Source organism: Bison bison, unplaced genomic scaffold, assembly GCF_000754665.1.
Source record: "Bison bison bison isolate TAMUID 2011002044 unplaced genomic scaffold, Bison_UMD1.0 scf7180017864453, whole genome shotgun sequence".
In the NCBI taxonomy this organism is placed as follows: Eukaryota; Metazoa; Chordata; class Mammalia; order Artiodactyla; family Bovidae; genus Bison; species Bison bison.
This window is the reverse complement of record NW_011495015.1, coordinates 2,986,718-3,012,762: the sequence shown is the minus strand read 5'-3', so window position 1 is coordinate 3,012,762 and position 26,045 is coordinate 2,986,718. Positions and strand designations below refer to the sequence as shown.

The 26,045-nt window shown below is 42.1% G+C and overlaps 1 protein-coding gene across 1 annotated transcript in view; it reads left to right on the top strand.

The window, feature by feature from the left end:
- The window catches only part of PTPRM (protein tyrosine phosphatase, receptor type, M), a gene marked incomplete at its 5' end in the record, with an annotated part of 499,416 nt that overhangs the window by 80,202 nt on the left and 393,169 nt on the right, over positions 1 to 26,045 (top strand). Inside the window, 2 exons of the mRNA XM_010859089.1 lie at positions 1,306 to 1,577; positions 14,722 to 14,800. Of these exons, the coding sequence (XP_010857391.1) occupies positions 1,306 to 1,577; positions 14,722 to 14,800 (351 nt within the window). The remainder of the gene's footprint in view (positions 1 to 1,305; positions 1,578 to 14,721; positions 14,801 to 26,045) is intronic.

Sequence of the window (26,045 nt, the reverse complement as noted above, 5' to 3'; positions counted from 1 at the left end):
ATTCATGGGGTCGCAAAGAGTCGGACACGACTGAGCGACTGAACTGAATGTTGTGTTACGGAGAAGGCGATGGCCCCCCACTCAGTACTCTTGCCTGGAAAATCCCATGGATGGAGGATCCTGGTAGGCCGCGGTCCATGGTGTCGCAAAGAGTCGGATACGACTGAGCGACTTCACTTTCACTTTTCACTTTCATGCATTGGAGAAGGAAACGGCAACCCACTCCAGTGTTCTTGTCTGGAGATTCCCAGGGACGGGGGAGCCTGGTGGGCTGCCATCTATGGGGTCGCACAGAGTCGGACACGACTGAAGTGACTTAGCAGCAGCAGCAATGTTGTATTAATTTCTGTTGTATAGCAAAGAAAATCAGATATATATACACATATATATATATATATATACACATTCTTTTTTACATTTTTTCCCATTATGATTTATCTCAGGATATTTAATACCATTCCCTATGATGTACAGTAGTACCTTGTTATCCATTCTATATGTAATACCTTGCATGTACCTACCCCAAGCTCCCAAATATTCCTTCCCTGTTGTTTGGTCGCTAAGTTGTGTCTGACTCTTTGAGACCCCATGAACTGCAGCATGCCAGGCTTCCCTGTCCTTCTCTATCTCCCAGAGTTTGCTCAAACTAATGTCCATTGAATCCATTCCTTCCCCACATTATCCAGCAATTTGACTCCTGGGCATATATCTGGACAAAACTATAATTCAAAAAGATACACACACCCTTATGTTTATAGCAGCACTATTCACAATAGCCAAGACATCAATGTCCATTGACAGTGAATAGATAAAGAAGATGTGATATGTACAGACACACACACAATGTAATACTACTCAGCCATAGAGCAAAATAATCCCATTTGCAGGACCATGAATGCAACTAGAGATTATCATACTAAGTGAAGTATGTCAGAGAGAGAAAGACAAGTATCAGATAATATCACTTATATATGGAATCTTAAATATGACTCAACATTACAGATTTTTAATGAATTTCTTAAAAAAACTACATGTGGCTAGTGACCATCAGATTGAACAGTACAGAGAAAACCATGCATGTTCCTTAGGAGACTAATCACAGTGACATCAAGGGGCTTTGCCATCCACTCATCTTGAGAACACTTTGGGGGTAAAAAGAGGTGAAAGAGAGAGGACTTTGAAAGCCAAGGTCAAGTGTATAGAATTGCAGTGTTGACCCATGGACATGTTGATGGCTTCTCAGAAATGACCAGGAAGTAGTTTTTCATATTGTGACCCTCCTTTGATTTTTTTTTTTTTTTGCAGGCTCCTTCATGTTGGTGAACACATCCGGGAGACCCGAGGGACAGAGAGCCCACCTCCTCCTACCTCAGCTGAAGGAGAATGACACCCACTGCATTGACTTTCACTACTTTGTGTCTAGCAAGAGTAATTCTGCCCCTGGGTCACTCAATGTCTACGTGAAGGTCAATAATGGGCCTTTGGGGAGCCCTATCTGGAATATATCTGGAGACCCTAACCGTACATGGAACAGGGCAGAACTGGCCATCAGTACCTTCTGGCCTAACTTTTATCAGGTATGCCCTTTATTTTTCATTTCCTGTTTTGTAATATCCTCTAACTTCTGAAAATATAAATCATTTTTCTATTAGTCTAATTGGAGAATGGGTAAGAAGCATTGGTATTTTTAGACCAAGGTAAAGAAAGTTTGTGCTCTTGGATAGGGAATATATTAAAGCTTTGTTGTACATTACCTTGAGAAATGAGTAAAAAGCTAAAAAGTTAAACTTGTTTTGTATATATCAAGTTAAGAAAATAGAAAGTCATCTGTAGCAGGGCAGGAAGTACTGTTTGTAAGGATGTTTAACTTTCTGTGTTGTGTGTGTGTGTTCAGTGCTCAATTGTGTCTGACTCTCTGCGACCCCATGGACTGTAGCCCACCAGGCTCTTCTATCCATGGCATTCTCCAGGCATGAATATGGGAGTGGGTTGCCATTTCCTCCTTCAGGGGATATTCCCGGACCATGGATCGAACCCACTTCTCCTGCATCTTCTGCCTTGGCAGGTGGATTCTTTACCACTGCGCCACCTGGGAAGCCAGCAGTACACATGTAAATTGCTAAAATCCTTTCGGCGTGCACTTGGGCAATACATTTTAGAAGTGTTAAAAATAAGTCTAATTTTAGCAATCTACTATTAGGAATTCATCTTAAGGAAATAATGAAGACCGGTTGCAACTAATTAGCTACAAGTATATTCATGGCAGTGTGTTTACAATAATGAAAAGTCAGAGACAGTATTACATTTCTAACAATAGAGGATGAGTTAATGTATGCCACCTCAATACAAAAAGTCATTTTGCAACCATTAAGAATAACATTACAAAAGATCATTTAGTAATATATATAAGCTTATGTTCTTAAGTGGATTAAACTGGTATAAAATCATAAAGCATCATTTTGGATTCAATTTTAAATTAAATACATATGTATTAATACATAAATATGTATATATAATTGGCCTTCCCTGTTGGCTTAGATGGTAAAAGAATCTGCCTGCAATTCAGGACAGCCAGGTTCGATCCCTGGGTCAGGAAGATTCCCTGGAGAAAGGAATTTCAACCCACTCCAGTATTCTTGCCTGAAAACTCCCATGGGCAGAGGAGTCTGGCGGGCTACAGTCCATGGGGTCACAAGGGTCAGACACCACTGAGGGACTAACACTTTCACTTTACACATACATAATTAAACTATATGGTGAAATAAATAAATGAAAAAGTAATATAGCCCCAGCTAGTGACTTAAGTTTTTCTTTCCTTCAGATGTCATATCCTAAATTTTGCACAATGCCCATGTGCTATTTTTATGTATAAAACAAAAAAGAGTAAACAGTAATTTTTCCTCCAGAGGAAAATGCTCTACTTACTGCATATGCTTCTTTTTTATAAATGTATTGATAACCTGTCAGGGGCATAATTAAAAAGTATGGCCTTTAGGACAAAGTTTCTTCTTTTGTTGGATTAAAATGGAAGCAAAGGAAGTGGGTTTGGCTAAGGTAGGTGTCAGGAGGGTCTATGTGATGGATGAAGCTAAGGGGCTGAGTGTTTTGAGAAAGTCCTTTTGAAGGAGACCTTCCTACAGTAGCACTCATGGTTAAGAACCCGCTTGCCAGTGCAGGAGACAACAGGAGACATGGGTTCATTCCCTAGGTCGGGACAATCCCTCGGAGCAGGAAATGGCAACCCATCGCAGTATTGCCTGGAAAATCCCATAAACAGAGGAAGCTGTGGGCTCCGGTCCATGGGGTTGCACAGATGACTGAGCACACACGCCAAATCTCACAGTAGAGAAGGCCCGGCAGGTGCCCATCTGGAACCTGCGTGACAGCCTTCCTTAGTCTGCTTGGCCTCAAGACAAGATCAGAAGGAGCATCCTGCTTATCTCTGCCCTAATCTTCTTCCTTCCCCACCCAGAACTTCTAAGACTCAACTCTTGCGGGACCCTCCACAGCTGCCAGAGCCCAGCGCATGGGTTTAGTTTTGGCACTGGCTACATTCCAGTGTCTAGATCCCAGTGCCACAGTTAGGCATTGGCATGCTACAACTAAGGATCTCAAATGCTGTAACGAAGACCCAACAAAACAGAATAAATATTTTTAAAAAAATAAATAAAGGAAGTGACACCTTTTTGAGACCCTTTCTCACTGCCCAGGGAATCTGCTTCCCCCAGACACTCCCATTATTTAGGCTACAAGATATTAATACATGATAAAGATCTAGCAAATTAATGTGGAGTGACCATATGCTTAAAATACTACCATATTAAAATACTTTATATTCATATAGTACTTTATTTCCATAAGAGGCTCTTTACACTTTTGAAGGTAGTTTTGATCTCATGAGTAAAGATTGGTGAATGAAGTCATTTAAGGAATTTCATTTTATACTGTTATGATTTCACATTATAATATTGCTTCAAAACGGGTAGCATCATCATCTAGTAAAAGAACACGTGCTTTGCATCAGACAGAACTGGATTTGGATATGAAATCGGTTTTTAGTTTGGGCAACTTAAACTTATGAGCCTTCCTACTTAAAGAACTAAGTTAAAGACAGGGCGAGGCGGGAAGAGGAAGGCAAAGCACAATTTGGATGTTCTCATCTCTCAATAAATGGTGGTAATTTATGGAGATTCAGATTTGTGGAAAACAGAAAAAAGGAGAAGTGGATAATAGTTGATACTTTTTCCTGCTCAGTCACTCCTTAAATGTGTTTGGTGCCGTGGGAGAAAGTGTGCAATGAAAACAGTTTCCGGCAACAAATCATTCATTGAAACACTGAAAGGGAAGAACCCAGGGCTTTGCCACCAGAACATTATAGCAAGGTAGCCCTGGCGCTGCCATCATGGTGCTCTGCCTACCCCTGGGGGCAGGTGCGCTGGGTGGGGGAGGGCAGGCACGGGGGTGCTGTGCTGAGCGCCTCCTATCTCTCCTGTCTCTGATCCTCCCTTACTTATGTCAACAATGTCTGTTTCTCCTGTATCTTTGGCTGCAAGATCCTGAGTCAGTTCTCATCTCGGTCAGAATCTGAGTCTTGTAAGTTATTGGGTTTGGGAAGGTTTTCAGTGCAACTGAACACCACTGACCTGTGTATATCGGATAAATATAATCTGTTCTCTTGGGCATCCCTTTGTTTTTACAACCTGTCTGCTCACATGATCTTTATTAGGACGTGTAGCATTTCAAAACGTTTCTTGGCAGAGTGGAGTGTTCTTGCCATGTAGTCATTTAGTGGAGCTTTTCCTATTTATGGGAAAATAGTATTCTGCAGGTACCCATCACGATGATGACTTGCATGGAACACAGGGACTTGCAGGTTAATTACTGTTCATTAACACACAAACCGTCAAGGGTATGGAGCTTGAAAGTGAGAGTGAAGTTTCTCAGTCTTGTCCAATTCTTTGCGACCCCATGGACTTTAGCCTGCCAGGCTCCTCCGTCCATGGATTTTTCCAGGCAAGAATACTGGAGTGGGTTGCCATTTGATTACCGCGTACTTAATTCCTCAATTAGTGTTGTCCTAACCGCTGTGACGTAGAACCTGCCGCTCTGTTGGGGGCAGCATATGCACAGGCTACCTGCTTTCGCCAGGGCACCTGGGCTGTAGCCCCTGCTTGCTTTGATTTACTCACTGACTGCCATTTGAAGAATAGCATTTTCCTCTCTCAAGCTCCATTTTGCTTTGTTGTGAAGGTTTTGGAAAATACTTCACTTGGATTCCGTTCCTTCTCTGCTCCTCTCTCTTCTTCCCCACCCCCACAAGTTTCTGGAGGCCTCTGATGGATTCCTCTGGGTTCCTGACCCTGTGGGCACCCAGAGACACTCCTGGAACCCCACATTCACTGCCCTGCTTTTGGATACAGTGGCTCTGAGTCCTGACTGAGGGCAGTGATCTTTAACAGAAATGGTTGTTTTGAAAAGGAAAAAATGCACAGGTAGTCTAGAAATCCATCACCACCACCCCCACTCAGCTCCTGAAATAAGGGGTCATGCCAGGCAGGGGACAGTGACAAGAAGGATGGGAAAGTCAGGGAAGATGACGGTGTTCTGGTTGCTCCACTTGTTGTCTAGTTGCTCAGTCGTGTCTGACTCTTTGCCACCCCATGGACTGACTGTAGCTTACCAGGCTCCTCCGTCGTGTCCAACTCTTTCTGCGAACCGTGGGCTGTAGCCCACCAGACCTCCTGTAAAAACAAATCACTTAGATGCACTGAAGGGCCTGGCAGGAGAGGAGAGGTGGATCCCTGCTCTCTGTTCTCTGTACACCAAGCTTACCAAGGGACTAACATTTCTTGGGAGGCTAAGCCAAGATTGACCCTTTACCCATCTGCCATCTTTCCTGGTGGATGATGGTTTGAGGGACTAGGAAGGACTTGGTCTTTCTTACCTCTTGTCTTCACCTTCCAGCTGGACTCCCACATGACAGCCTTGGTTTCTTACTGGACTGGCCTTCAGCCCACTTTCGAGAAGGTCACGAAAGCCACGCTGAGTGGTAGCAGCTCAGCAGGCACTTGCTGCTAAGTTGTTGTTGTCCCGTCCCTAAGTTGTGTCTGACTCTTTGTGACTCTGTGGACGATAGCACGCCAGGCTCTCCTGTCCTTCCCAGAGTTTGCTCAGATTCATGGTCATTGAGTTGGTGATGCTATCTAACCATCTCATCTTCAGCCACTTTCTTCACCTTTTGCCTTCAATCTTTCCCAGCATCATAGTCTTTTCTGATAAGTCAACTCTTCGCAACAGGTGGCCAAAATATTGGAGCTTCAGCTTCAGCGTTAGTCTTTCCAATGAATATTCAGGGTTGATTTCCTATATGATCACTGGTTTGGTCTCCTTGCTGTCCAAGGGACTCTCAAGAGTCTTTTCTAGCACCACAATTTGAAAGCATCAGTTCTTCAGTACTCAGTTTTCTTTATGGTCCAACTCTCACATCCATACATGACTTACTGGAAAAACCATAACTTTGACTATAGGGACATTTGTCACCGAAGTGATAGACAGTGTCTGAGGTCTGCATGGGTGAGTGTTTTCCAAACTGCGTTCCAAGGAAGGTTCAAAGGCATTGGCCAACCAAATGGAAAGAAGCACTGATTTAAGGGAAATCGAATGCATCCTGTATCACAAGGCATTCCAGAGCCCATGGGTGACACGGGGCAGGTGCATATACTGGGGTGAAACGTGGACATCCATCTGGGCTTTAGCAGAACGTCTCTTGAGTCTCGTTGTTTCCTGGAGCACACTTGGGGAATCCTGGTATGTACTCATGGAAGAAGAGAAGGCTCCCTGACTCCATTAATTCCTTAGCTTATGGAATTACTTAATTCAATGTGTGAGACCAAGTGTGAGACCATTGAATCGCTTTGTACCAAGTGCAAGACAATCAGCTTGCTTTGTCTGTCTGGGGGACACAGGAAATTAAATATGGCAGTGAAATGAAGCCCTGTCTCAGGCAGGAAAGCTGTTCTAATCAGGTGCCCCGCCCCCTGCATTTTGTGCTAAAAAGAGATGAGTTTGAAGAAATCAGTGAGGACATATGAGGCTGTCACTTTACTACAGACACAGAGCTGCTTTTAGGAAGCAGAGGGATTCACATGACAGTTTCATATCTTCAAAGATGATGTTTTATCCATTCATTGTGAAAAACTTGCATATCTCTGAGTTTCCTTCTCAGTTTATACTTTTTATTTGATGATTAAGGACAGGTCCTTCTTCTGGGTGAACATCTTCCATTTCCCTGAGTTCTGTCGCTTCTAGCTTCTCATTACTTTTCCTTATCACTTTCCTATTTCGTTTCCCTGTGCCTTAATTTGCTTACGTAACCCATTTTGTAGAATGGACATTTGAGCCATGAGTAGAAAAGATTAGAAAAGAACATTTCCACTTTCCAAAAGAGAAAGGGAAAACACAAGAAAATTGAAGAAATTAGTGTTGATTGGTAGGGAAAAACATGGCATCATTTCAGAATGTCCTGAGTGATGTAACAAAGCACCAATAATCAGCTCCACTGTGAAGCTTGTCCTTTGAATGCTTTTAACCTAGAGAAAGTAGGTTTTCACATGGCTTCAATATGTGCATCTAAACAAAGGTCTTGGTTCTTTTTTCCTGATTTTCTAAAGTCGTAACATTTGTGGTTTTGCTTTGGCTCTTCTTTATCACAGAAACTTTTCTTTTTCTGTGTATGTTTTAGTTTTAGTTTTTTATTTGGAAAATAAAGTAGCAGTTTTTGTGAACATGATATACTTAGCCTTTGGTGGGAGTGTCAAGATGTTTTTTATTAATGTGTGATGTGGGCAAATATTTTACAGTTTTGTTGAATTAAGTATGTAAAGAAAAATGTATAAGTAATATATATGTATTTTGATAAACGTTTGTAAATTAAATATGCTCATGAAGTCATGACCCATATTAAGAAATTGAACGCGCTCCACTCCTCCAAAGACTCGCCCCTCTCCCAGCCTCTGCCCCTCTCATATTAATAGCCCATCCTCAGAAATAATCATGTCTTAACTTCCACTATAGACTGAATGTTTGTGCTCCCCTCCAAATTCATAGCTTGAAATTCAGTCCTCAATATGATACACTATAGCTTTTTATTTAAATCAAAACCAGAAAGGGGCTATGGGGCTCCGTGTGGGAAGACAGACAGATGCCACGGGAGCCCCTTTGTTCTAGGGACTGACAGATGGCTTCCACCAGCCCATCTTCCATGGAGAGTGTTTGTGTTGTAACCTAAGGCCTTTGCTTTGTTCACATGTGGCCAGGGGAAATGGCAGTGTAGAAAGCTAATTTTGCTCCTCACTGAAGTGGGGAGCACCAGAGATGCTGCCGGGTTAAACCTCTTCCCATCTCCCGTTTGGCGGACTCAGATCCAGAATGAGTCTTCATGAGCGAACAAAACAGCACTCATTAGTCAGTGGTGTAACCAGCTCTTTCCTAACTGAAATTCAGCAGCTTTCCCCCAAGGCTTCAAAGACGCCGGGGGTGCAACATCTTGTCCCCCAGAGACATTGTGTGTTGAGTGATGGAATGTCTATGGGCTCTGTCTAGCCTACATGTCTTTACTTCCCACCACTGCCAATAACATCTGGGAACCAGCAGCAGAAATGAGCATCGAGTCCTTCCAGCGGCCAAGAACTTTCATAGAAGTAGGCCTCGGTGTGAATCCAAACACACTCCTGCAGTTTTGTCCCAAACATCACTGTGAGTGCTGAATCAGTAAACACTGCACCGCTGCTTCTGTGGGGAGCACAGCGTCAGCCCCGCCACGAGAGCCTCTGGCCATGAGGTTTTCATCGACAGGTCAAGGCATAACCTTGGTTTATGTGTGCCTTGTTTAATGTATGTCATTGATTCCTGTCATTGAACGTGGCCAAGAGCACTAGCTCAGGCCTGAAGGAAGTTTATTTATTTAACAAATGTGTTTTCTCTGTAAGACACATCACAGCCTTGTGTGCTTGGCAACGACCAGACAGCACTTTAGTGCTGAGCTGGGGGCCGTCTTAAACAGCAGCATCGCCAGTAAAAGGCTCGAAAAGGTGAAAAACATAGAACATTTAGCCTCGGATGAGGACAGTTGTTAGCAGCAGGAGAGGGGAAACTAGAAGGCAGAGCCCCTTTTTCCCCAGCCTCTGCTGGGCCGCGTGTGTCTGGCAACTCTAGCGTTTGCTGCTCTGTCCTTGTTCTCACATGACCAAGAATGCTTTGTGAGGATTGATTTTGGGATTTCAAATAAACTACAGAGCAGTCAGATTCAGAATCAACAAATACTGAGGATTCATTGTGTTTTCCTTTAAGTCAGATTCCCTGCCTCCCCCCTCAAGAAAGGTGATATAACTGTATGATGACAAAATTATTCTAGAATAATGCAGTTTGACTCTGTGATTCCATCTTACCCACCCCCCACTTCGGCTTTCAACCTTTCAAATAATCATAGCTTAGGTTAGGCTGGAGGGCAAAGGCATTTATCCTAAAAATGCATGTGTATCAGTAAAAACACAAACATTTAGCTGCAGTCTAGCGAATGCCAAAGGACTTTGTGTAGAATGAGATGTGAGAGGCTTGAATATGAAATTTTTATTATAAATTCTTCGTAGTTTGGCATCTTTATAGAGGATTTGCCTTCTAAATGAGCTGGGTTTTCTTTCCTTTTTAATAAATTTTTTCTTCTTTATTTTTTTAGTTACTTTTTGGCTGCATTGGGTCTTTGTTGCCGCGTGTGGGCTTTCTCTAGTTGCGGCAAGTGGGAGCTACGTCCAGCTGTCCTGTGCCGGCTTCTCACTGCGGTGGCTTCTCTTGTTGCAGAGCACTGGCTCTGGAGCATGGAGTCAGTAGTGTGGCACCCGGGCTTAGCTGCTCTGCAGCGTGTGGGATCTTTCCGGACCAGGGATCAAACTGGTATCCCCTGCATGGCATTCTTAACCACTGCATCACCAAGGAAGCCCTGTTTCATTTTTAGTTTAATTTTTAAGACAGTGTTTTGAGGTCTATCAAGTAATTCATTTCTATGGTTTTGTTTTATGCTTTAAAAATTTGGTAATGATTACTGCAAGGTAATGTGGGTGAAAACACCCACCCCTGTAATAGAGTTGAAACAAGCCAGCCCAGGAGAGGGCTTTCTCCCTGCCATTGCTAGAGGAGTACAAGGCTCCCCCAGCAAGTGCAAAGCATATTGAACTTGCTGTGACGAACTATTGCTATCGACGTATGCTTTCTTGTTAACCAGAGTAATGGCAGCTGCTGGTGAGCCAAGCAGGAAGGTTTCCTCTTAAAGCAGGAGGCTGGATAGTACATACTTCAGGCTTTTCAAGCCAGATGGTCTCTGTGGCAGCAACTCCATGGTGCTGAGATTGTGAGAGTCACCATAGATAATCCATAAATGAATGGGTGTGACTGCTTTCCAATAAAGCTTAATTTGCAGGCATGGAAATTTGAGTTTCATATACTCATGTTGGGCTTCCCTGGTGGCTCAGACAGTAAAGAATCTGCCTGCCAATGCAGGAGACCTGGATTCTATCCCTGGGTCAGGAAGAGATCCCTGGGAGAAGGAAATAGCAACCCACTCTAGTATTCTTGCCTGGAGAATTCCATGGACAGAAGAGCTTGGCAGGTTATGGTCCATGGGTCACAAAGAGTCAGATACAACTGAGCGACTAAGCACACACACAGACACACACATATTTCTCGTGTATCACAAAATCTTCTTTTGAGTTCCTGCTACCAGTGAAAACTGTAAACACCATCCATGGTTTGTGGGCCAGACAGAAACAAGAGATTAGGGGCAGATTTGGTCCATTTGCTATAGTTTGCTGACCCTTGTCTTGAAGTTCGTGTTGTTAAAACTGTGTCATATAGTTTGGCCCTTGCAGCTATATTTCTGGGTCAAATAGATGGCTACATTCTTACTTCAATCTAGAAATAAAGAATTTAGAACATATATGCATTTATGCAGTAAAAGTTATATATGTATATTTGTGTGTGTGTATATATGTGTATGGGCTTCCCAGGTAACACTAGTGGTAAAGAACCTGTCTGCCAACGCAGGACACATGAGAGATGCAGGCTCGGTCCATGGATGGGGAGATCACCTGCGGGAGGAAATAACAACCCATTCCAGTATTCTTGCCTGGCCCGGAAAATCCCATTGACAGAGGAGCCTGCTGGGCTACAGTCCATGGGTTTGCAAAGAGTCAGACGTGACTGAAGCGACCGAGCACACACACACGTGTGTGTACGCATGGTTGTATATTATATGTGTATATGCATACATAGGCAGTCGAGTCACATGAAGAAAGTTCGGACTTGGAAATAAAATAGACCTGGAATTACACCCTGAGTATGTGACCTCAGAAAAATCACTTAACTTTGTATCTACTGAGGTAGATAATATTCACTGCAGTGGATATGGTTGACTGAGAAAAATTAGATAATACATACAAAAGGTGCCTGGGACATGGATGTAAATGGTAAATAAATGTTTTTTGAATTGTTGATTTTTTATAAAGAAAAAAATTGGTGTGGTTCCCTTAAGAGGCTCAAGTCTTACTTCTAATATAGATTTTTAATAGGTTCTGTCCTGTTTGATAAAAATAAGCATGGCCACATCCCACATCAATTTTTACACCTTTTTTTTTTTTTTGCTTTCTGGTGGTGCTGTCTATGGTCTTGTGTTAGTTTCCTCTGACTTCCATCTTTCTGGCTCTGGGAGCAGGCATCTCAGACACTCCTGTGATCCACCCCCACCCCTTCATGTGTGTTATATTTCTGTACAGCAATACGTGTCTTTTGATAGAGTGGTCCCTTGTTTGAAAAGAAGAGACAAAACTATTTCTGCTTCTGAAGCTTTCTTGGCAAGGGCACTGGCTAGAAAAAAGTACAAACTGGAAAACTTGCCAGAGAGCAAGGGTTCACGACGAGAAAAGCTTTTCAGGGCATGCTTAAATATGCTTTTAAGAAACTTGTTTAAGGACTTCCCTGGTTTCTCAAGTGACACAGCAGTGTCACTTGACACGTGTCACATTGACACGTCGATGCCTGCAGTGACGGAGACTCAGGGGACACAGGTTCAATCCCTGGGTCAGGAAGATCCCTTGGAGTGGGAAATGGCAACCCACTCCAGTATTCCTGCTTGGAGAATCCCATGGACAGAGGAACCTGGTGGACTACATCATGGGGTCGCAAAAAACTGGACAGGACTGAGCAACTGAGCAGGCGTGCACACTTGCAGTCCAGTGCTTAAGACTTTGCCCTGTCTTTCCTGCTCCTTCCGTGGAGTCGCGAAGAGTCGGAGACGACTGAGGAAGCTCCTGCTCCTTCTCCCTCCATCCCTGAGCCCTGGCAAGCACTCACCTGGCCTCCGTTTCTGAAATGCTGACATTACACGTTGTTACATAAATGGAATCATATTGCGTGTAATCTTTTCTGATGGGCTTTTTCACTCAACGCCGTTCTCTGGGGATTCATCCAGTCAGTGGTTCTGTCGGTAGTTAGTTCCTTGAATTTGAGTCAGTTCTAGTGAGGTGGATGAACCTAGAGGCTGTTAATACAGAAGTAAGTCAGAAAGAGAAAAACAGATATTATATAATAATGCATATATATGGAATCTAGAAAAATGGCACTGATGAATCTATTTGCAGGGCAGCAGTAGAAACGCAGACATAGAGAACATACTTGTGAACACAGCAGGGGAAGGAGAGAGGGACAGATTGAGAGAGGAGCAGCGACACACACACAGTACCGTGTATGAAACAGACAGCTAGTGGGAAGCTGCTGTGCAACACAGGGAGCTCAAGCTCGTGCTCTGTGATGACCCAGAGGGCTGGGATGCGATGGGAGGGGCAGGGAGGCTCACGAGGGAGGGGACATATGTATTCTTATGGCTGATTCACATTCTTACATGGTAGAGAGCAACACAACATTGTAAAGCAATTATCCTCCAATTAAAAAAAAATTGTCCCTTTTTAGTGCTGACTAGTAACAATGGAAGGCAATAGCACCCCACTCCAGTACTCTTGCCTGAAGAATCCCATGGACGGAGGAGCCTGGTGGGCTGCAGTCCATGGGGTCACTAAGGGTCGGACACGACTGAGCGACTTCACTTTCACTTTTCATTTTCATGCATTGGAGAAGGAAATGACAACCCACTCCAGTGTTCTTGCCTGGAGAATCCCAGGGACAGGGGAGCCTGGTGGGCTGCCGTCTATGGGGTCGCACAGAATCGGACACGACTGAAGTGACTTAGCAGCAGTAACCATGGATGTACCACTCTCTGTTTAATCATTTGAACGGCATCTGGACTATTTCTGGCTTCTGCTTATATTGAATAAAGCTTCTATGAACATTCATGTGCAGGTTTTTATATGAATAATAAGTCCATTTCTTGAATGGAGGATGCTGGGTTGTGCATTAAGAATGATCCTGTTCATGTGGTCTGCCTGCGACATGGATTCCTGCTGTGTCATGTGGACCTGTTAGCATTAACACTAGCCTGACAATGGAGAGCTTTTGTTAGTGGTTCTTTTTTCTCCTTTAGCCTCAACTTCTCTGAGTCCACTATGTCAAAATGTTATTCATCTTGAGGACCTCAGAGCATGTTGCCCTTTTTCTGTTGCCCTGCTTCTCCTAGGATCAAACAGTTGTAAAGCCTTCATCATAAGATTTTTATATCATTTTCCTCCCAGTTCATACTCTACCATCTGAATTTCAGCCAGCACAGCTCTTCTCTGTATTTCTAATATGGTGTGTTCCCTATGAGTGGAGCCTCTGCGCCTGGTCACAGCTGACCTTTAGAGCTGTAGGTCCCAGTTTTCCTCTTTATGGTCACGGTCATGTCCACCTCAGGGCCTTTGCACATTCCCTGGAAGATACCTTACACTCTTCTCACCTTTGGCTTGTTCACTGGCAGCTCTCAGCTCAAACACCGCTTCCTCATGGAAGGTCCTCTGGAGTATGTCCTCCTAGTATCCTGTTCTCTTCTTTCATAGTACTTTAAACATTTTAATTGCATGTATTAGTTGTATAAAACCTAAGACCCCATGTGGTTCCAGTTGGTCCATAGAGTCCCCTCAAAGAAGTTGACCAGAAGGTATGTTGCATGCATGCATAATAAGTCACTTCAGTTGTGTCTGACTTTTTGCAACCCTATGGACTGCAGCCCACCAGACTCTTCTGTCCATGGGATTCTCCAGGCAAGAATATTGGAGTGGATGTCCGTTCCCTTCTCCGGGGGATCTTCCCCACCCAGAGATGGAACCCATGTCTCCTGCGGCTCCTGCATGGCACGCAGGTTCTTTACTGCTGAGCCATGGGGAAAGCCCAGAAAATATATTATCTTAAAGCAATTTAAATCTTAACATCACCTCTGGAAGATGACTCAACCTCTGTCTTTTGAGTATCGGTTCCTCCCTGGGGTCCCCCCTCACCTTCATGGGGTGAGACCTTGATTGCACTGCTGTCTGCTCCCCACATTCACCTCCCAAAAAACTGAGTTTTAGTCTTAGTTGTTATTGCAGTTTTAGAACCTAGACCATTTGACTGTCGGATTACTAGACATTCAATGACGTCTGTGGGAAACATGAATGAATGGTTGAAATGAGGTATCTTATCTACAAGAAATGTTAGGTCAAAGTTGATAAAGTGAATGAATAATGAAAACCTTTCTTAATCTTTCAGGTGATTTTTGAAGTCATAACTTCTGGACATCAAGGTTACCTCGCTATTGATGAAGTGAAGGTGTTAGGACATCCGTGTAGTAAGTTGCCTCAACTTTTAATCCTTCAGGGACATGGTTGGGGGTGTATTTATGTTATGGATGGGAGAAAGTGCTAAAACCTGGAGGGAAGTTTGTCCTGTCTAGAGAGTCCCTGATGGACTTGTAGGTGGCGCTGTGCTAGCCCAGAAGTTCACATACATGTGTCATGTGTGAGGCATTGTAAGTGAAAAATGACTGAGTGCCTTGAAAGTGAAAATCAGCAATGGGGACTATGGGAATATTTGGTATGTTGAAATATCCAACCTCAAAAGAGAATGTTGGGAGCTGAGCAACCAAAACTCTGCAAATCTATGTGTCTGTGTGTGCTTAGTGCGTGTGTGTGTGAGTGTGTGTGTGTGTGTACAGAGCTTCCCATAATCATGTGCTCAGAAAAAATCAGTTATGTTTGCCTTTATAAATTCTTTTTTTGGTGCCTGCCTCACAGCATGAGGGATCTTAGTTCCTAGACCAGGAATCAAACCTGCACCCTTTGCAGTGGGAATGTGGAGTCTTAGCCACTGGACCACCAGGGAAATCCCGCCTTTGTAAATTCTAATGAGTGGCATTGAACAGTACAAATCACTCTCTTCTTTTTTTCCCCTCTTAACATTATATTTTTAGGTCAGTCCATCAGATTGCATCATATACATATACTACACTGTATTTTTGTATTCGTCTATGAATATTTAGTTCCCCCTAAGACCCAGTTTTTGTCTGTGACAGACATGGCTGCAGTACACACCCGTGTGTGTGTGTGCACGTGCATGCCTTTGCATGCAGTTTGTGAGAACCTGGGAGATGTGTATTCTTACAGGCAGAGTTGCTGAGATGTCGGTTAGAAAGTTTTACGAGATGCTGCCAAATTGGTATGAAAGGTGTCTGCCCAGTTCCACACCCACCAGCAATGCGTGGATATTTGAGTTGCCTGTATCCTTGCCCCAGGTTGATATTGTCAGACATTACATCTTTGACTATCTCAGAGATGGTGGCCTGCTTTACTTTTAGGGTCCCTGGCTTTAAAGGGAAATTGGCTCATTCAGACCATTCTGGATCTCTGCTGAAGCATGCATGTGTGCTAAATCGCTTCAGTCCTGTCTGACTCTGTGCAACCGTGGACTGTAGCCTGCCAGGCTCCTCTGTCCACGAGATTTCCCAGGCAAGAATACTGGAGTGGGTTGCCATGCCCTTCTCCAGGGGATCTTCCCAACCCAGGGCTTGAACCTGCGTCTCATGTCTCCTACATTGGCAGGCGGGTTCCTTGCTGCTAGCGCCACCCTTTCTGCTGAAGGTCCCCAGCCAAATCCATGGGGGTGTGGTTATAGCTATGCTGATACTAGAAATAAAAACGCTTGCAGGAATGTCTGCTTTTACTGTGTGGGCTGAGACATGCCCCAGTGATTACTCCACACGGTAGTCACAGACAAGTCTGGGTGGCTGTTATCCACTGGGCTATCATGACACCGTTGTTTGATTCCACCCCAAAGGGTCTTGCTCTCTGAGATCTTTATCTGGTGTCCCAGTTCAAGCTCGGCAATCATCTTGCTCATTACCCGGTCAGGACGATCCTATTGTAAGTCAGTGCTCGGCCTTTTCTTCTGTCAGCAATACTAGCGAATTCAACAAGAATTTCAGTCCCTTTTTTCTGAAAAGGCAAAAAAAAAAAAAAAGTTCCTAATGGGAACAGCAGGGCAAATTCAAGAAGCAGAATATAATTACCTGAGTTGGAATTTGGCCAAACACTCAGAGTCATAGCCTCAGGCTTGGAAAAGTGCCCTGAGATCCTCTCAGGCGCATGAACGTTCAGGGCCTCTGATTCACCTCTCGCCAGGAGAGACGTCAGACGGACCTACTGTGTGCTGAGCCGTTTCCTGGAGCAAACCTCACCACCCGGCAGGTGTCTCTGCTGCTCTGGGTGCAGGTGCAGAGGCCTCTGGCCAACAGAACGGCTCCTGAAGTGGACCCCCTCCCACCCGGCAGGATTCTAGTCACTGCCTTCAGTAGGAGAGAAAGACTTAATGCTTCCCCTTCCGTCAAAGCCTTTCTGAAATGTGTCTCCCACAGTTCAGTGCATTCTTCCCAAGACCAGCTGCCTGCAGCCGCAGAAATGGTGTTTATGTCTCTCCTTTGGAGAATACCGGTTCTGATACCTAATTGGCTCTACAAACTGCTGTTAGGAGATACAGAATCGCAAAACAGCCTGTGTCCCAAGGTGATGGATGCTACAATGGTGTGTTGAACTGTGAGCTTTAAACGGTCTTGATGATGGCCTTTCTGTCGTTATCTTCTCCTGAATTGCCAAGTTTATGGGGAAAACATGCAAATAAAGATTTTAAAGAAGGCAGTCGTTTGGTCTTAAAAGGGAAAGCTTTATAGTTTGTATTCTAGGGGATTTCCTATCAGGGTTTCTAAATAATAATCAATTATTTTGAAATGCTGAGGCTCATTAAATTTACATCGTGAAGGAGCATAAATATTTCATATCCAAAATTCTGCTTTCCCCAAAGATGTAAAACTGCTGAACTTTATTTACTTCACTCTAAAGGCTCCTGTTTGGATTCATATAGGTTTATGAGCAGGCATTACGACACTTTTTTAAAAGTAGCTGTTCTGTTAAGGGTGTACAGTTGCTCATAAAATTGATTTTCGCGTAGTGACAGTAAGATGCCAGATCGTTTTGAAATGCGGAAATGCCTGTGCTGTGGCTTCACACAGCTTCTGATGAACATAGATAATTTCTGTATTTGGTGTGCACCGTAAAGCTATATTTTGAATTTGGTTCAATAATCCTGGTAGGAGAAACTGAAGAAGCGGTTTTTTCAGCTTCATAATATTGTCTCCTGTTTTTAAGCAGGTCGTAACTTAGGCATATGTGGGTATTATTATTATTATGACCTTGTGATGCCGGTATGTATTTTTATATCTTATAAGCTATGCAGCATTTTAACATCACATATCATTCCGTTCATCCTCTCAAAGTTGTATGGGAACGTGGGATGTTTTTCCTTTTACTCAGGCTTTCTAATATTTCCTTCAATAGTGTTTGCAGTCTTCAAGGTACAAACTGAACTTCTCTCATTAAATGTATTCCTATGTATTCATTTTGATACTGCTCTACAGGAGCCTGGTGTGCTACAGTCCATGAAACTCGACTTGGCAACTGAAAAGCAACAACAAATAAATGGGATTGCTTTCTTAATTTCATTATTAGATTGTTCATTACAAGTGTATAGCAACACAGCTGATTTTTGTACAGTGACCTCATATCACGAGACCCTGTTGAACTTACTTATTATAAGTGCTACTTGTTTTTTGTAGATCCTTAGAATTTTCAAGACCCGCGATCTTTAGGTTTAGTTTTATATCCTGTTGTTCAGTCTGGGTACCTTTGATTCATTTTCCTGCCTACTTGCTGGGGCTGGAACCTCCTGTACAGTGCTGAGTACAAGTGGAGAGAACAGATGTCTTTGTTGTGTTCATGTCTTTGGAGGGAAATTTCCAGCCTTTCACCATGAAGTGTGATGTTAGCTGTAAGTTTGGGTTTTTCATAGATGCTCACTATCAGGAAGGACATTCTCTTGTATTCCTACTTTGTTAGATGTTATTTAAAAATCAATCATGAAAGGCTGTTGGATTTTAGCCAGTGCTTTTCCTTTACTTATATAGGAGAGGGGAAAGTTTTATTTGGCCCTCCTAGGGTCGCTGACAGGATCTGAAACCGAGAAAGACAGATAAATGGGAGAAAAGCATATAGATATACTTCCTGTATGTTTTATGTGACACGGGAGCCTCATAAGGAAATGGAGATGGGCACACAAAGACCTGAGTATGTTTATACTGGTTTTCATGAGGAGTGGCCATTCATGGAGGAATGTGGTATTGTATAGACAATACTGTGAGTGTGGTAAGCTGAGGAAGACCCAAAGCAGATGTCTTTACTTTGTTTTCCACCTTTGTCCTTAGAGATAGGGAGCTCCTTTCCTCTGGGCACTGGGAGGGCATCTGTCACGAGGGTTTTGTGGCCTGTTTCAAGGGAGAAGGGAAGGAAAGGTCAGAGTGACCTTCTTGCTTCCGCTGTTTTCTCAGACTCCTTCAGCTTAACATATTCGGTGTACCCAGGTGCCATGTTTTTGATGGCATTTCCTGAACTCCATTAACTGTCAGATTATGATATAGTTTTTGTCTTTTATTCTGTTGGTGTCTTTTATTATTATATTGATTAATTTGGGGATGTTAAATCAACCTAGCACTCCTAGGATGAATCTCACTGGGTTATAGTGTACAATCTTTTTTTTATTTAATTTATTTTTTAATTGAAGGATAATTGCTTTACGGAATTTTGTTGTTTTCTGTAAAACCCCAACATGAATCAGCCATAGGTATACATATATCCCCTCCCTCCCATCTCCGTCCCCATCCCACCCACTCTAGGGTGATACAGAGCTCCTGTTTGAGTTTCCTGAGCCATACAGCAAATTCCTGTTGGCTATCTATTTTACATACGGTGATGTAAGTTTCCATGTTTTACTCTCTCCATACATCTCACCCTCTCCTCCCCTCTCCCCGTGTCCATAAGTCTATTCTCTATGTCTGTTTCTCCATTGCTGCCCTGAAAATAAATTCTTCAGTACCATTTTTCTAGATTGTGTATATATGCATTAGTATACAATATTTATCATTTTCTTTCTGACTTACTTCACTCTGTATAATAGGTTCTAGGTTCATTCACCTCATTAGAACTGACTCAAATGTGTTCCTTTTTATGGCTGAGTGATATTCTATTGTGTATATGTACCACAACTTCGTTATCCGTTCATCTGTCGATGGACATCTAGGTTGCTTCCATGTTCTAGCTATTGTAAATAGTGCTGCAGTGAACAATGGGATACCTATGTCTTTTTCAATTTTGTCTTATAGTGTACAGTCTTTGTTATTTGTTGTCATATAACACCTTAAATACAAAGATATTTGCATATATGATTCCTTCAATTGTGAAATCTAAAAATTATACAGAATCATGCCTCATTATTGTTCTGCCTATTTTAACAAGTAATAATGAAAAAGATTGCAAAAATCCTCATAAACCTATGTGTCATATATTGGATAAAATGAATGCAAAATCTAAGACAGTTCTGTATTACTACTTCTCAGTATGAAGTAAGTCAGCAATTTCTTTAAACACTTAAGAAATGCTGAGTTCATAATATGGCATTCTTGATTCAAATTTATTCTTATTTTATAAAACAAAATTAATTTTTCAATCATATTTATTTGCATACTCAAACATTGCCTACTTTCAAATTTAGATTTTTATGAAGACATTAAACTGTGTGATTAAAATAAGAATAACAATGACAAATTAAAAAATTGGAACTGTTTTCTGAATTATGTTTGTTGAATAAAGGCAGACCCAATAAAGGCATTGTTTGAGAAATGCACAGAACTCAGAACAGTTGTTTCATTTTAAAGGTAGGAAGTTACTTGGGTTTTTCTCCAATGGACTATCATTTTTCTTCAATATACAGTGACTAATAAAAGTTATCTTTACATAGTGGCTCACTTACTTTTCTGTGATAAGAATGTTGAGTGTGTTTTTCCACTTGACAAATTATTCCATTAAGATCCATTCTTACAGGACTGCTCTGTTGGTTCAGTGGGTAAGACTCCAATGCGGGGGACCTGGGTTTGATTCCTGGTCAGGGAACTAATTCCCCCATGCCGCAACTAAGACTTGGCATGGCCAAATAAATAAAATTGTCTTACAAAAAGATCTGTTCTTACCTTACAAGCAAAACAAATGTAGCTTTGTCTTGAAACATGTTTGTTAAGAGCTTTCTGCTCACAAGAGTTTTTTGGCCTTTGTGACCTATTACCTTGCTCAGGTAGTGGGGATAATAATAATAATAATGCTTTCCTCAAAGGGTAAACGTAAGGATTAAATGAGTTAATGTACATAATGAACTTAGAACAGTGCTTAGCACATTTCTGCTGCTGCTGCTAAGTTGCTTCAGTCGTGTCCGACTCTGTGCGACCCGATGACGGCAGCCCATCAGGCTCTACCATCCCTGGGATTCTCCAGGCAAGAACACTGTAGTGGGTTGCCATTTCCTTCTCCAATGCAGGAAAGTGAAAAGTGAAAGTGAAGTCGCTCAGTCGTGCCCGACTCTTAGCGACCCCATGGACTGCAGCCTACCAGGCTCCTCTATCCATGCGATTTTCCAGGCAAGAGTACTGGAGTGGGGTGCCATCGCCTTCTCTAAGACCTCAGTAAATGTTAGCTGCTATTATTATGCCTGAATTCTGATTGGCCCACTGGAATGAATTAGCTGCAGATTGTAACTCTAAGTAGAAATACTGATTGGTTTCTTAGATGGGATAATTTAGCAGTGTCTGTTTTAAAAGTTAAAAAAAAAAGTTTGCAAAACAGATTGTGTTCAGATAGTACCGGGTATTCTCTTTAGCAGAAGTTGGCTCTTTTGTTTGCAATGATGTGCTGCACAAATAGAAGTGTTGACTCTGCATTCTGGCAGGCAGGCATGGCCCCAGTCCATCTCAGCCTTTGCCATTACATTAAAATGTAAATGTAAAGACAAAGGGGTCAGGACACAGTCTGCCCGTTGTCCATTTCGGTTTGCACTTTGATCTTGCAAATTACCATTCTCTGATTTTGTTGTTAGCATTTGGTAGCAGGCTTTGAAGAATCAATGATATGAGACATCTACAGAAAGGTTTGCATCCTGGTCAGTGATAACTCCTGGCTTTGGAATCAAAGGCTGATGTGAGATCAATTAATACCTGAAAACCTCTATTCTTTTAAAAGTTGTTTTCTTAGTAAGAAGCAACAGAATATGGCAGAAATGAAAAAAAAAAATAGAAGAGTTCTACTCAAAAACCTTTTAATATTCATGGAAGATATTTAGTTTTTAGAACTCCTGCAGATTTTAGAGGAAAACTGGCATAGCATTTTGAAAGGGTACCCAGGAGACAAATGGGCCTATAAATTTAGAGAGAAAAAGAGAATTTTTCTTTTTGAGTATGGGCTAGATTGGAATTTTCCACTCTACTGGTGCTCTACCTGTGTTCCAATTAAGGTGGTTTGGCAAGGTTCAGAGCACGCAGCTCAGCGTGGAACTGAAACTTTTCTGGCTATAGACCTCTTTTTCTTGGGATCTTTTCCAGTTTCCAGTGATAGATCAGTTATTTTAAATAATAATGAACATTTTTGAGGCTAAGTACCAGGCACACAGAATGTCTTCTCCTGGCACCATCTTCTTTGATCTGTATCCCAACCCTATGAAATACGTACTTTAAAAAAAATCCCAGTTTTGCAAATTGAAAAAAAAAATCCACTAAGGCTTGGGTTTAGGAACTTTTGCATCTATTCAAAGGCGGTGAGAGCCTGAGCTTGAACGTATATACACTGAGAGTGAAGTTAAAGTGTTCGTCACTCAGTCCTGTCTGACTCTTTGCGACCCCAAGGACTGTAGCTTGCCAGGCTCCTCTGTCCGTGGAATTCTCCAGGTCCCAACCCAGGGATCAAACCTGGCTCTCCTGCTTTGCAGACAGATTCTTTATTGTCTACGCCATAAGGGAAGCCCATATGCTGAAATTCCAACCTTAAAATAGTATTAGCCTTCAATTGCTTCCCAACCAAAAATATTTGTAGGGTTTACAGCACTAGGCAGGGAGAATCCAGGCATCTTAAACCTCTGGAAAGGTTATCTATACCTTTAATGTTTATTGAAAAACCTTACAAATGCCTTTAATAGAAATCTTAACCTTCCTGATCTTGGAGGAAACTGATCTGAAACAAAGAATTCCACAGTCCCTTTGTCTTATTTACCCTGGTGGATGAGTTACTATGTTCTGTTCATGTCAATTAATTCTCTTAATTGAAAATGATAATTTGCTCATAAAAGGGTTTATGCTTAGTAGGTTTCTCTGTCTTCATCTAGTTTCCATTTTGAGGTATGGCTTTTATTATTCTAGCCAGATGATTTTTTTTTTCCTGGAAGTCTTCATCTCAACCAAGAGACACTGTTGCCCCAACCAAAGACAGCCAATCCATTCCAAAGCAGTGTGTGTTTGATCAGTTGCTCAGTCGTGTCCTACTCTTTGTTGACCCCATGGATGGTAACCACCAGACTCCTCTGACCATAGGAGTTTTCAGGCAAGAATACTGGAGTGAGTTGCCATTTCCTCCTCCAAGAGATCTTCCAGACCCAGGGATTGAACTCATGTCTCCTACTTCTACATTGGCAGGTGGATTCTTTACCACTGAGCCATTGTTCCAGAGGCGCCCACGCACCCCCCTCCCCCGCCCAAATACAATTTGAACAAAGGTATCAGTTCCTTAGACGCTAACCTTATTGTGCAAATAATAAACCCTGGAGTCTTTGAGAAAGCCATATTGAACATCAGATCCTTTCTAAAGGAGAAAAGATAAGCCCCATTCTGAGAAGCATGTCTTAATAAGGATGAAGATAAAGAAATAATATCACACAGTCTTATCTTTGGCCAGCAAATTAAAAATATAAGTTATAACCTAAAAGAACTCCTAATATAATTAGAAAACTGTATTGATAAATCAGCTTTTCTATATCTTTCTCTTTGGTTCAGTAGCCACTGCTAGAAACAGGGCCTTAGGAGAGCAGCCTCCCAGGGCAGCTTTACTGTGCATGAACAGACCTATGGCAGAACCATGACAGTTCTGATATTCCTGTTATTTACTATTGTTAGGTAAGCTGATGAAGCAGAGCACATATATTTAATCAACTTCTTCAGAAAAAATATAGAAATTAATACTTAGCATACCCTGCTGGTAGAAATGCAGTTTGTTATACACTTTAAGGAAAGCAATTCAGCAATTTGTGTCTAAAGTCTTTTAAAAATGCTTCTTTTTGTCTTAGTAATTCGATTTCTAAAAATTCACCCTAAGGAAAAAATTAAAAGTCTACATGAGGATTTAATTATGAACTCTTGTGTCTTGGCATTCTGTTTAAGAAACTCAGAAGTCCAAAGTAAAGGAATGTTCCAGTTAACTTTTTTATGTTCATATGATATATACGTCTGTGTATGTGTATGTGTGTGTGTGTACTCTTTGTGACCCCATGGAGCCTGCCAGGCTCCTCTGTCCATGGAATTTCCCAGGCAAGAATACTGGAGTGAGTAGCCATGTTCTCCTCCAGGGAATCTTCCCGACCCAGGGATCGAACCCAGGTCTCTTGTGTCTTGTGCATTGCAGGTGGATTTTTTTTTTTTTTTAACCATTGTGCCACCTTGGACGCCCGTATATATGTAAGGATTTCACGACCTTGACATTATTGACATGAGGATGGGTAATTCCTTTCTGTGGAGGCTGTTGTGTGCATTGTAGAATGTTAACACCATCGCTGACCTCTGCACACTGGGTTCCAGCAGCATCTGCCCCGCCACCTCCCCTACCCCTGTTGTGACAAACAAAAATATCCCAGATATCATCAGATGTTCTCTGGGGGTGACACGATCCCTGATTGTGAACTACAACTTTTTCTTATAGTTTTAGGTAAATATTTAACAAGCAAAATGCTCACAATATCTTGTTAAATTTTTTTCAAAAGTGCACAATAGTCACAAAAAGGTAAATAGGTAAATACCAATAGACTAAAAGGTAAATACCAATAGACTAAGTTAAAGGATGTAATTTCTTCAATGGCCAAGGCCTGCTCTAATAATTTTATGCAGAACCAGGAACTCCCACCAGACCTCAGAGCCGCCCATAAATAATGTAACTGCCAGATACTGGAAGCTTCTGTTGTTGTTGTTCCAGTAGGATTTTTTGTTTCATCTTCATTTCTCTCCTGACGATCACCCCCCGTTTGTATCTGTTCTCATAGTATGGTTTTCATCTGCCTCCTTACTTAGTACAAATAAGCAATCTGTAGGAACATTCCTGGAGTCACTGTGAGCCTTGGTGGATCAAAGTGGGTATTTATCAGGCTCTCTCAGAAGGCCCACGCTTAGGTCTGCAGACAGGTGTCTCTGCCACAGGTTACCAAATGCTTTCCATTTAAAAATCATAAACTGTGCGGGCTTCCCTGATCGCTCAGTGGGTAAAAGAATTTGCCTGCAATGCAGGAGGCACAGGAGATGTGGGTTCCATCCCTGGGTTGGGAAGATCCCTTGGAGAAGGAAATGGCAACACACACCAGTATTTTCACCTGAGAAACCCCATGAACAGAAGAGCCTGGCGGGCTACAGTCTATGAGCTCAAAAAGAATCACATGATAGATAGTGCAGAAAAGCATACCTACTTCCAAAGCTGCTTCTTAAAGGTAAATTTATATATGATTAAGAAACAAAGTAGTTAGAAAATTCTAAATTCAGGTTTTTAATTTAAATTTAAAAATGTTATTTCTTTAATTTTAATGTTTATTATTGAAAGTGGTTTCTAAAGGTAAAAAAATTATTTAAATCAAAAATCTTAGGAAAAAGAATGGAATTGATTTTAAATACATTGGACATCTTTTAATATTTTAGTTCATCTTGGTAGGAGGGATATGTAAATGAAGATGATCTAGGTAAGTCATTTCAGGAGGCAGTTTGGATTTGGATATAAATAAAGTATGCTATTTTTCAGCAGTTCAGAAACAGGCTGTAACGTTAGAAAAAGGGAAAATAATATATGTGGCCCACCCTTGCTCTTCAAAAATAACAATCCTGACATGCCTGATAAAGAATGAACTTAAAATTTAAAGATTGAAATTCATTTTCTATAAATTATTTTAGTCTGTGGGAAACTTATTCTTGATGCTGCAAACTAAATGTTTTTTAGCTTTCCCTGTGTGCCAATTAGAAAGTGCGGGAGCCTTTGAAAGGCTGCAGATCTCTGGGGGAGAGGTCACTCTGGGAAGAAAGACTTTCCTTGCATTCCTGCCTCCCTAGGGGAGAGGAGGGTGCAGAGCTCTGCAGCCCCAGGACACCTGGATGAGCCCTTCTGGATGAGAGAAGCTAAGGGAGCTCAGTCATCGAGCATAAGGAAAAAGAGGGGTTTTGAGAATGCTGGCAGCCTTGGAGGGTAAGGAGGGTGAAAAGGAGAAGGATCACAGGTGAGGTACAGGGTAGGAAGCCAAGGTCTAAGACAAGCATGAGCAGCACATGGACATTTTGCAGTGGATTTTTAAGGGAGACTTTTTTCATCAGTAATCAAAGAAAAGCAAATTTAATAATGGTGAGTCTTTTCTTGCAAGGTAGTAAACATATTTTTAGC